The following is a 12649-nucleotide window of genomic DNA, read 5'->3' as shown; positions in this document are numbered from 1 at the left end:
GTCTAAAAACTGAACTTCAAGCAGGACTTTTGTGTCATTTACTTGCTGCAGAAAGTAACGTGATATAATTAAAAATGGTCAGGAGAGATTACTATCTTTTGGCATCAAATTTTAACACATGCAGTAAAATAGAAATTATCAACCTTGCATAAAACAGATCTTTCTTTTTTTTTTCTTTCTTCTTTTTTTTTTTTTTTTCTCCCACAGTGGGAATCCAATAAAACCCTGGAACATCCTGAGCATAAAGATCAACTGGACATAAAACAGAACTCTATTTTTTTAATGGTTTAGGATGGGAGTATCTTCCCCTGTAGTGGGAGGAAAAAAATGGAAATGTCAGTGCTTGATCTTTATAAAGGTTTTGTATTAATATGTAAAATGAAATGAAAATAAATGAAAATGCTTGTGAAAAGGATTATTAAAGATAGGACAGTATTATAATAAGCATGATCTAGCAGCCTGCAAATTATGAATATATCATAATATACAAGCACTGTGGGGAGGTCTGGAAAGTTTTACCTTCTTGGAAGAGGCTGAAAAAACTCAAAGAAAACCGTAATTTTCTTTTACCAACTTCGGACAGGCAAGGCAAAGCAAGAGCACCAAAGAGTATGAAGAGTAATTTTCTTAACAGGTGAAGAGGTTGAAGAGTACTGTTCTCTCTTTGTGTAATAGCTAAATCAAGACTAGTCTATAATTAAAAATTGCTACTGAAAAGTAAGATAGTTCTCCATTAGGAACTAACTCATCCATTTATAGATTGACCCTAATGGTGTGAACAATCAGTAGTTTCAAAACCACCAGTTTTTCAGCTGCCAAGGATTATCTTGAAACCAGTATTCTAAAAGAATACTACTCTGAAACTATTCTGATTCTTGACAGAAAAATAACAAAAAATGGAAGAAAAGAAAAGAGAACTACATACTACTGTTCAAAATATTTAACAATAAAACAGTAGGGGGATATAACAAGACATGACAGTGCCTCACACATCTCCCTCCCAAATAGTTTCTTAACAATGCTGGCTTTATAGTAAAATACAAATCACTAATTATAGTTCACTCCAAATAACTAAGTTTATTCAGGAACTCTAAAGGGAACATTTAGTGAGTTATCAACGAAAACCAATAAAAAGACTGTTGGCCTGAAAGCTTCCAGTCCTCCTCTGTATGTTTTTTTTTTTATTCAATTTCATCACACAATGTTTTTATCTTCAATGAACAACTTGCTGAGATAACAGGCAAAACAACAAATATTCTACCAGCTGTAGTCTTCCAGCACACACAAATTTTACAAGGCTCAAAATCCAGATCTGTGGTCATCACAAAACTTTGAAACTTCAGTTGCAGATGTCATGAAAAAATGCTAGTGCCTTTTCTTGTGTAGGGAATTGACCTACAGATGAGGTCAAGCTATAAAGTTCATAGTAGTAATATCTGGATTTGAACTTGTCCAAAATTTGGAAGAGACTGCCCATCTGTAACGTACTGAGCTCCCATTGACAGAATCCTTATGTGGACTTAATAGCCAATTGACATGTTTGAAGACTTATTTAAAATCAATACTTTTGCCTTCTACTTTCCTTTCATGGCTTGAATTGAAGTTTTTAGGGCTCAATTCAATGCCATTTCAGGTAGTCTGGACTATCAAACCTACATGCCGGAACATCACAGGTTTCCAGTAAGCTGTCATAACTCCGAGTCCTGGTATCTGCAGATATCAGATACTTTAGGCCATATGAAGGCACTAGATGTCTATATTTCAGCAACTTATTCCCATGCTCTTGGTTTGTCCAGTTACAGTTAATGGCTGTATTTACAACACAAGTTTGGGAATGTAAATCCCATCTTTGAGTGTGGCTGACACCTCACCAATTGTTGGAAGGAAACACTGCCTTTAGGACTGAAATGAGGTAATAATGGGAAAAAAAAACAGTTTTTCCTATGTAATTCAGTGGTTTGCAATTAATGAACCACTCCTAGTCAGGCTATTTTCCTATGTAAATCAATTTCTGAGTTTCCAATACAGGTGTAATGCATTCAGAGTGAGTAGGATTCTTTGGACATACATGTATATTCTGCTTTAAATTATGCATCTGCCCCACCTTTAATGCTGAATACAAGCAAATTTGACAATGGAATACTGGCCAGGGTTTTGCAGGCCAACACACAACTTACTAGGAATCCCTACTGAAAAATGGAGGCAACAAGCTTTTAAAACACTTTCTTCCCCCTCTTCCCTGTGTTCTTTTCTCAGTTTGTTATGATATCCATTTTGATTTCCTTCTGTTATAACTGATTTCATATCTCAAATACTCACATTGCAAAATAAGCCTGATTCAAAATAGTTCTAGAAAAATTGTAATTAATTTGTAATAAGTATGTAACTGTGAACATGCAACTGGATCTTATTTTTCTCCTGCTAGCTCACACATCTTCAACTGCACGTAATTTATCTTCAGTCGATATTAAAAGCAACATCTGGAAAATGCAACAATTAATGAGAATAAACACAAAGTCACTGAACTGTTACTCATTTTCCTGTCTGTAAGTTATTCATCTTCCTATGCTTAGAAAGGAATGGCTATTAGAATTGGTGTGACTGGGCAGACACACAAACTCTTACATTTATTTCTTTTGAAATAAAATGTAATTTTTGTTTTTTCGTGTTGGTGTTTTTAGCTTCAGGGCTAAATTTTGCCAGAATAGGCATAGCAGGAGGACATTAGCCAGGTTCAGTTTTGAATGAATGTGACCATTGGAGTATGGAATAAGGTTTGTCTTGGTCCTTTGTAAGAAGGTGACTTGCAGGGAATGATCAGTACGCAGGGATCCCACTGGAACAATTGCCTCTGAGAAACAAAACAAAGCAAGCTAACAAAACAGAAACCTCACTGGCAAACAACATAGTTTCCATGTGAGAAAACCTGATTCGTACAAATGCTTTAAAGCAGTCAGATGACAAGGCAACAAAGACTGCATTCAAATCTTAGAATGTCACCCTGTCACATTAGTCTGTCTACTGGCAGCCTCTGCCAACAGATTCAGACTATACGGACAGATAAATGCAAGCAGCTTTTTGGTATAGATACAGGCGTTGGAATGGGCTGCCCAGGGAGGTGGTGGAGTCCCCATCCCTGGAGGTGTTCAAGAGTCGGGTTGACATAGCGCTGAGGGATATGGTGTAGTTGGGAACTGTCAGTGTTGGGTTGATGGTTGGACTGGATGATCTTCAAGATCTTTTCCAACCTAGACAATTCTGTGATTCTGTGATAATTGCTAGTTACATTAACATTTTAAATTCCCTATTTTAATCTATTAAGAATGTATTCACAGTAGACATTATACTAACTGGTTTCATTTGCATTTGCAGACAGCCTATACTACATTACTGTATGTGCACTTCAGTGTTCTCCCAGATGGCATTTTGAGAATGAAATTCCTGCTGGATCAAACTCTCTGGGGTTAATTGATAAAATCTTGTAACAGAATTTTAAAGCCCTGAAACTGATGGTCTGTAGTAAAATAGCAGCGATAAAACACTACTCTGTTGTCAGAAAATTAAATAAAAAGCTATATGTTCCTTCCATGTGTGCAGAGCCAAAGCCAAAAATGAAACTGAAGATGATTCTACATTACCAGAATATCCAGGTACAGTAGCTGAAATCTGGGCACTCCTGAAGACACTACAGCCATAGTTTGAGGAGACAAGGAATTCTGATTTAGGATTCTTTGTTCTGGGTGAAAACTGTTATAATCACATGATCCACTACTTTATGTTAAGAATTTTCACAGCGTGACCCTGCATCAGCAGGCTTTATGCCAGAACAGGGTTTCCTCTGGGCTGACCCTATTTTATGCTGGATCATGTACGGCTTGTCCTCTAGCACCTGCTTAAAGCATCTAAGCATAAAGCTGGCAGCAAACACAGAGCTGGCACAAGCACTGCATCATGTGTCTGTGCCTGATCCAGATGAAATGTGAACTACTGGGTGAACAAGTAGCATGTAGTCAGAGTATGAATGGTTGTTCAAATGCTGTCTGGGAGTTCTGCCATTGACTGCCAGGGGCCCTAAATTTATACCCACTCATTTCATGTGTTTAAAATTTTACACATGAATCAAAGTCACATTCAGTAAGTACAAAGAAATGTGACAATTTCTTCCTATCTGTTATTTTGCTGGTCATACCGGATTATCACAAAACACCAATTTTTCAATATCACTTGACAATGCTCATTAAATAAACTACACAACTGATCAATGAACATATAAATTATTAGTTCTAATAATGTGACACCATTCCCATTCAATCTTTAAGGAAACAGAATACAAAAGTATTAATAATAAGGGAATAGTAAATATGTGAAACTACACTTTGTCTTAGCCAATTATATATTATTTAATCCCACCTCTTTTAACTTGAATTATATTATCACCAGAATCTCTAAAGACCTTAAGAACTTATCTAAGTATATTCCAAATTATGGATGACTTTTTGCATCCTGCTTTAGCAAAATTAATGAAATTTTACACTGAGTATTATTTATTCTCATTTGTGTGGTGTACAGATTGTACTTAGAAATTACTCAGTACTTTAGGAATTTTTTTGAACATGAACAATATTATCAGTTAAACTCACCCTATTTATTTTTCGTGGAAGTGCTCCCACAACAGACTGTTAGAAAAATTTGGCTCTTAAATTCAAGCTAACAAAACAAATCCTAAACTTCACTGGCCATTGTGAAAAGGATTAAACTACCCTTCCTTTGCCTATACTCAAGCTCAAAAAAGGGCATATATCCTCTGAAAAATGTCACACTTTGTTCCCAACAATCCCACAGGGATATAAACTGCTGGTAGAACAGATGTAGCAAGGAGAACCTAAGACATCTACAGTCCAACATGAGCTCTCCTCAGGGAACTGCATTTCCCGTTAGGTGATGGGAAAGATCTGCACTGTCATGTAGTGTTCTTCACCCACATCAAGACTGCACCTAGCCCCAAGGCTGCAGTAACTGGCAACTGCTGAAGACATAGTCCAAAGTATCCAGTTTCTTCAAGGCAAAAAAACCTTCGGTCCTCTGATCTTTACAGAATACAAAAGCTCTAAAAGAATACCACCTGCATTTTCAACTGATACTGGGGTGGGATAAAGTTCATCTAAAGCACAGATACCTTCATATATGTTAGAGATCAAAACTAGTCACCACACTCAGCGAGGTCCAGTTACTTAGTTAGCTGGCCAAGAGCAGATGTCGGCTTTGCAATGAGGTGGGCTACTCTCTAGGCTCCACTGATGCATCTCCACAAACTACAGCAGGAGATTAGGCACTGAGTTCACATACAGACAGCAGCATCTAGGCTGCTACAATTTAGTGTCTTCATCAGAACACATATAGTCCCATGTTCAGTGTTTTCAATGCACTTCTGGTTATTTTTGATAGCTGTTGCTATAATTCTTACTTTTGTCAATCTGATGTGGCAAACTCACAATATTTTCTGTGAAATGGAGGAAGAAATGAGGAGTGTGGAGGTAAAAAGAAATGTAGAAGAAACAAAAAAATCTCAAAATACATGCAAAGGCACCAAGGCATATGTATAAAACATAATCTCAGCAAACACTACGGTATTTTAGCAACCATATGCATACATTTTTCCTAATTCTGGAAAGAAAAAGTCTTTTAAAAAATTCTGGAAATCATCTTCAACATACAAAAAGAGCTAAAATGGAGATGTTTCTACAAAAATTCACCACTCTAAACAGAGATACTGTTACATGACCCAATGTTGATGAGGTTTTTGCCAGCAGCAACATTTTGTCATCTAAAGATAATACTTTAAATACGACTCTCCAAATGCCTTTAGTGAGCAGCAAAGGCTTATTTCTCTGAACCAACAAAAAGAATATGCACTAGAAGTCATTACAGAGCATGGATATGTAATGCAGTAGTTTCATGCCCTGCATCTGTAAGTCTCCCAAATGCCATTACTCTATGCTAAATTAATTTAGGTTGATTTAATCAGATGAAAGCACGGGATAACTAACATAAAGTAGAATTTCCCGAGACATTATTTTCTATCTTCCAAAACCTAAAAGTTTATGCTAATTTTACTGGCTAAATTGTAACTGGCAGGTCATTTGCAGAGTAGCAAAAGCAAACCATTTCAGGATGAGTATGATAAATTTAATATATTCATTTGTGATCCTTAACTCACAAAAACATTCTCCTAAGGAGGTTGATTTCTCAGGTCAAGGCAAGTCTTTTGTTGAGCATGACCTGTTGGCCAAGACATATTAGGACATATATTCAGGTAAAACTTAGAAAAAATAAAAGCAATACAGACTAAAATAGTCCAGTTTTAAGTAGGATACTTGGGGTTTGCCTGAATTTTTAGCATCATTATTTTTCTTTAGTTATTTTCTACAGGCAGGGCTAGGTCACAGTGTTATTTGCACCTGAAGAATTTCTTTGAAAGCACTTGGGTTAATATAGAACAACAGTGGAAAATTTAGCCCATTATGAATAAATTGGGGGTCATCTTTTGTTTTATAAACACAGTTTACATGCAGACATGAATTCTCGTCATTTTACTCAGACAAATATATTTCAATAAGCTTTCTGCTGTTTATATGACCAAGTTTGAATCAGTTTGCTATGCAAACTGAGTGAAGAAGACATCTGTATTTATCCCTTATATTGAAGCCTGAGTGTCCAAAGGTGGTTAGTTTACAATCCAGTGGATTCAGTCACGAGGTTCTTCCTATTTCATACACATAACAGCCCAGAGTTCATCCTGGGTGTTCTCAAAAGCCTTAGCACCCCTCTGAGACTTAATAAGGGGAAAATCTAACTTATTTTTTTCAAGACTTTAAAAGTCTTGTTTACTGAATATCAGTGAGGCTCGACCATCAAAACCACTTATAAATATATGGTCACTGACACACATTATACTTTGCAGTCTAGCAGAGAGATACTGCCTAGCACAACTGGTAAAGGCACAGTTTTTAGCACCTAGATTAATCTTGATTGATTATGACATATTACATACACAAGAGAAGTTACAGCAGAGAGAGCAGTGGTCCCTTCTGGTGCACCAAGTATGCTTACAAATTAAAGCAAGGCTACTTACTTCTGCTAGTCCAGGTATGGTACCACAGACTGCAGCATCTGCTAGCCCTCCAGAGATCCCCTGTACATAGTACAGTTGTGAAGAAGTCCTGTTGTTAGCAAATCCAACACAATCATGCTTTTGATGCTAATGCACCATGGGCTAGCGATCATAAAACCGGTAGATTACATTTCTGATTTTTTTTCCTTTGTAAATATGTCTTTAGAGGGACTGGAGGTTACAAGTTCCCAGTAATAAACCCAACTTTTCTTTGTTGTTTTTCTAATTTTTCTGTGTGTGTGTAGAAGCTTTGGCTTCCAGCAGCTGCACTGCAAACTCAAGAATTCTTGCTTTAGATCTAGTCTCTAGCACTGTAAAAATTAAATAAACACTCCTAAAAGTGATATATTTTATATATGTATTTTACAGGACAGAAATCTCAAAGGAATTCTGTTCTTGCTAACACTGACTAAAGAAATGACAGAATAAATCTCCAGCATGGGAAGTGTTTGCTTCAAACTCTTGTCTACACTCTGTTTAAGGTCCTTTTCTTAAGTGCCTACTGGTAAATCAAGGAGAGGAAAAAGTATTAATAATATTGCTTTGACGTTAAAAATAGCTTATATGAAGGATTCTGTAAACCTCTTAGTAAGGATATGTCTGTCTTTCTTATGATGATTGCTTGTCTTTTTAAATCCTTTTGGATCTCAATTCAGTAAAATACTTAAGCACAGTACTTAATGTAAAGCATAACCTCAATTTCCGCTGGATCTAAAGTGTGCTTTTGGCTGTTTTACTGAATCATAGTCCGTATCATTAATGTTTCCTTTCAGATTAAACATTTTCCCAGTGAAAGAGAAGAAACTCAAGAAAATTCTCTAAAGTTTATTCCACTGAAAGGAAGGAACAGTTAGGAAGGCATCAAAACTTATGGTCCACCAAAGCACTGAATGTATCTGAATATTTTAGAGGCTTCAGTCTTAGGACATTTGCATGACATTCTTAGTCGAGGTTTACAAAGCTCAATTCTGAAGAGTGGTGAAAAAAAGTGAAGCCAAAATTCAGCAATTGTAAAAAAGGCAACATAATTAATTCACACTAAACTGGCAATCAGTCTGTGAATAACAGGTGAGTGATGTAGCAAAAAGCAAGTAACACCATCTTTCCAATTTCCTGTTAACTGACAATTAGTTTCTGATGGGAGTTTGCTGCTTTTCAGGTTTGCCTCCTAAAATTTATCACCAAATACGTGTAATCCACAGTGTCATTTTCCAAGCACCTTCTTGCTACACATCACACCCTCCCCTCCAAAAAAAAAAAAAAAGTAGATGACAAAGAGGCAGAGAATTAAAAAGGATGAAAAAATTAAACATCTGATCCACTCACAGATGCAAATAAATGCGAGACGGAGACTTTAGTGGAGTAACATCAATTTACACCTAGTAAAGCTTGGCCAAAAATATTTCCATATAAAAGGAACGTATGATGCATGAGACTACAAAATCATTACAATGCAAATTATTAAGTCGCTATCATATGATGAGAGTGGAAGCATAACGCTTATTAAAACGGCTTTCATTTAAATGGCTTCAGTTTTAACAAGGCTTAATGCATGTCTTCACACAAGCTTTGCAAAGTAGGGACAACATAAGTTTCTCACCTGAGCTTTTATTGGTTTTGTTTTGTCTACTCTTTACTTGCTCAGTCCATAATGTAGGATAACGAGAAGCTATATCTACAAAAAAAGAAAACAGAAAAAAAATTGAAAATGTAGAATTTTTTTAAGTTACTAGCAGGTGAATAATGGCTGGTTTTAAAGATACATGGATCTCAAAAAGGAAACGGGCACACTGGTTTCTATTAGGAAAGTTAAAACCTTTATTCATGCAAAGGCATGAATAGTTCCTTTCTTACCCCATTCATACAAAAGGTCAAAAGAAACATTTTTAAACTAAAATTATGTTTAATCAGAATAAAAATCTCCCAGTGTGGACCCAAAATATGTAATAACTTCAGATCAGATTCTGTGAGATTTGCAGTGAGTGGTAAGGCAGCCACCATATAGGACTATCACTGCATGCAGGCCTTGAGCTTTCCATTTAGAGCACCAAATTTTGCCAGAAGCAAATAAGCCTGACAAAACATCAACCTTAATATTACTAGGCAACCTGCTGAGGACAGAATTTACCCTGTAACTTCCTTATTTGGCCATACAGTTTTAAACTGCACCCTGGCTCACATTTAAAACCTGTCTCTGCTGAGTAGTAACAATTAAAGTTGCTAATGTCAGACTCCATAGCTACAGTGTCATCTCAGAACTATCCCATGAAATTAGTTACTTGTAAGTAAATACTCTATTATGTTTGCTCTCTTTATCTGGAAAAAGGCACAGATGTTTTCCATCTCTTGCAATTTCTTGCAGCTGCCCCAGCAGTTGCTCTAACTCTTAATGGAGCATTTGACATTGTGGTATACGGTCCGTACTCCATAGTTTAATATCACACTGTTAAGTTCTTGTTGATACTCACCTTCTTCATCACCCTGAGGCTGAGTCTCCAGCGCGGGAGCTGAGGCATCATCTGAATTCAGAATGGAAAAGATTTGCAAGGAGACTACAATTATGAGAGTAAGCTAAATAAGTGTATATACGTGACTGATACTAATGATTTGCACATAGCCCCGGCCGGTAAACAAACAATAATTTAAACATTATCTATAGGCACTACACAGCACAAATGTATTACATCTACAGATTACAAATGGATGGCTTTTGAGGTTATGGCTGATTGCAGGGTCTTTGATGAGGCACGAAGTGATCAGGTCGCTCCCTGGACAGTAATTCTTTGTTTTTAATGCTGCACATTAATACCTGCAGATTATAACTGATCAGATCAGCATTTCTAAAGAAGTAATTAGATAAACGTGTAGAAGGGGTAAGACCTGTGAAAGCAAAAGGAGTCTGGGGCGAATGAGTGGCTGTAGACATGCTGACACCTTAAAATTAAAAGAAAGTTTCTTTTGGCACAGCAGGATCTATTTAACAGTCAAGCTGATTTTATAAGCAAGATTCACAGATTAAAGAACCAGAATATGTTTGCATAATTCTTATCCTCTGGTTAGCCGTCTCTGTCCATCCACTACTAACCATTACTGCAAGAAAAGAGGAAGGAAAATTTACAGAAAAGATAAGAGGATGTGAGCAATTTTAGGTTCAGTAAAACGCAGTGGAAATAGTGCTGGAAAAGAAAAATTCAATATGAAAAATTATTTAAGTTAGCATTCTGTGAGAAAGAGCAATATCCAAAGGCCCATCTTTACCTTATTACATTTTCATTATTTAAAATTATTGAAGATGCCGGGTAAATATGACTTAGTAGGCCTTGCTAGTACATATTTTCGAGTCATTGCTGTTTCCTGTAACATGGAGCTAACTCCAAGTCCAAGGTGTCCCGCAGTAAGCAGCATCTTCCATGAAAGGGTTTTATTAGCATTTCTTGCAGTTTCACAACTGGACCAACGTAGTTTCCAGATTGTTTTCCTGGCATTTTCACTGAAGCTAGAACTGAATGTAACTGAGAAGCTTCCTCTTGCATGTAGTCCTGCTGGGGTAACACTGAGCAACGGCTTTAAGGCTAACACACTATCTGTTTCCATTTCTTCTTGCTACTGAAATTCAGAACAGCCTCCTTCTGTTCTCTTTGTTGTTACCATCATAGATTTTTTTTGTAAATCTGTACTGTCTTTATGCAAATCATGCAGAGGATTTGGAGGCACTCTGACCTTCACCTCTGGAGGCCACAGCCTGGTTTACAGCAAATACAGATACCAAGTAAATACTGATAGCAAGCAAAACCAAATTTGCAGCCATGGAACACTAACCTCTGTGCTTTTCACAAAGCCAAAGCAGCAGCAATAGAAACTTATTTTCACTTCAAAATGTTTTAACCAAAGCATAAGGAGACTTCTTTTAAGGATGCTCATTCTTCACATCCATGCAATGACAGGATGCTTTGCTCCAATGCCATAACAGACTGTCATTTCTCATTAGCTTTGCTGGCATTTTTGTGGTGTCCTCTGGGTGGTGGAATAAGACCATTGATTAATTTCAGAGAAGCCATAAAGTATCCTAGTGTACTGAGAATGAAGATATCTATTTAGATCATCAGCCAGTATATGATTCAGAAAACCCAGAAGTTCAGATGGTAGCTTACAATAGGTAAGTATTAACCAAGAGCCCAGCCAGAAAGTCGGTTTGGGGTTTAAAAGACATTTTTCTAATAATCTTTTGGTACACAATTTCAGTTTGTGACACATTTGATCTTATGTTATTACCTGAAATTCAGATATAATGCTGCAACTTTAGCAATTATCAGCCCAATCAAAATTAGCCTGTTGACCTTTGCTCAAGCAGCACTTAAAACAGTTTATCAATTTTTTTTTTTAAACTCACCAGATGGTTAATTATTGAGTCATAAAATTGGCCTCAGGTCCCCCTCACCCAAAAGAAAGAAAGAGGTTTGCTTTTGCTCATCAATGAACCAAATATTTGGTATAGGATATCTATATAATCTAAAAGGTATTAACTTCACTCCAGAACTGGAGGAGCTACAACAGCTCCTGGACTACCCTTAATCTGCAGGAAGACACCTATATTAATTTTCTGTTTGCACTCTGTCAGGTACCTCATATTTTAATAAAAACCTTTTGTGTTAAAATTGAAGAGGCATGTGGCATTTCATTGTTCAAAACAACATTCAATAAAGAGTCACTACTGTAGAGCAGTTCATCTTCATGTTAATTAGATATCTCACAGGTTAATTGCATAGGTCTTCCTGGCTGGCACATGCATACCAGTCCATATGTGCATACATTTAAACAGAAACCATTCCGTTTGCTGTCAGAGTTCAGTTACCAAGAACACAGTCCTGCAGTCAGCTAAGAATCAGAAAAAAAAGGATGTGATCCCATCTTTGACACCTGTGCTTTTCAGATAGTCTGAATCATTTCCTTGGATAGAAGAGGGCACTGCAAGGCCAGAGAAGATACTTTAGGAATTATCTTTTAAGATTTATTCCTGTTCAGTTTAATGTGCAAATTCACAAACATTCAGAGAGAGCTCCTGTCCTCCAAAATTTGCTGCTGGGAATTTTCTTTCAGTATTGGAACTCCCAGAGAAAGTGAGGGGCACAACTGCAACAGATATGGCCCGCCAGCTCATCTTCTCCTGTGAGTCTCTGTGGGACATCTTGGAGGAAGAGACTGTCTCAGGATAAATCTATGCTGCCTCTTGAGTAGAGCACCACACTTGAAGGTCTGGATCATGTCCCCCTCAGTAGTGAGAATGTCGTGAACCTGCCTGAGCTTGCTGGGTTACCATACAGGCAGGTACCCCCATCCAGGCACCCCTGGTCAGTTCACAGGAACTTGCAGAGGAAACACAAGCAGGGAGTTCTATGGTTATTTCAAAAACTACTGCTGTGACCTTTCATGCTGAGCTATGAAATACTTCTTACTACACTGACTTTGAAGCTGAAGCAC

At 37.1% G+C, this 12649-nt stretch overlaps 1 protein-coding gene across 2 annotated transcripts in view; it reads right to left on the bottom strand.

Moving 5' to 3' along the window:
• The window catches only part of SMOC2 (SPARC related modular calcium binding 2), a 149140-nt gene that overhangs the window by 64839 nt on the left and 71652 nt on the right, over nt 1–12649 (bottom strand). For both annotated transcript variants that reach the window (XM_074864808.1, XM_074864809.1), the window contains exons 6-7: nt 9640–9690; nt 8772–8846 (exon numbers count right to left, since the gene is read on the bottom strand). In XM_074864808.1, coding sequence (XP_074720909.1) covers nt 8772–8846; nt 9640–9690 — 126 coding nt within the window. The remainder of the gene's footprint in view (nt 1–8771; nt 8847–9639; nt 9691–12649) is intronic.

This window comes from Strix uralensis, chromosome 3 (genome assembly GCF_047716275.1).
Source record: "Strix uralensis isolate ZFMK-TIS-50842 chromosome 3, bStrUra1, whole genome shotgun sequence".
Classification (NCBI taxonomy): domain Eukaryota; kingdom Metazoa; phylum Chordata; class Aves; order Strigiformes; family Strigidae; genus Strix; species Strix uralensis.
Note: the sequence above shows the minus strand (reverse complement) of the source record. Positions and strands in the feature narration are given on the sequence as shown.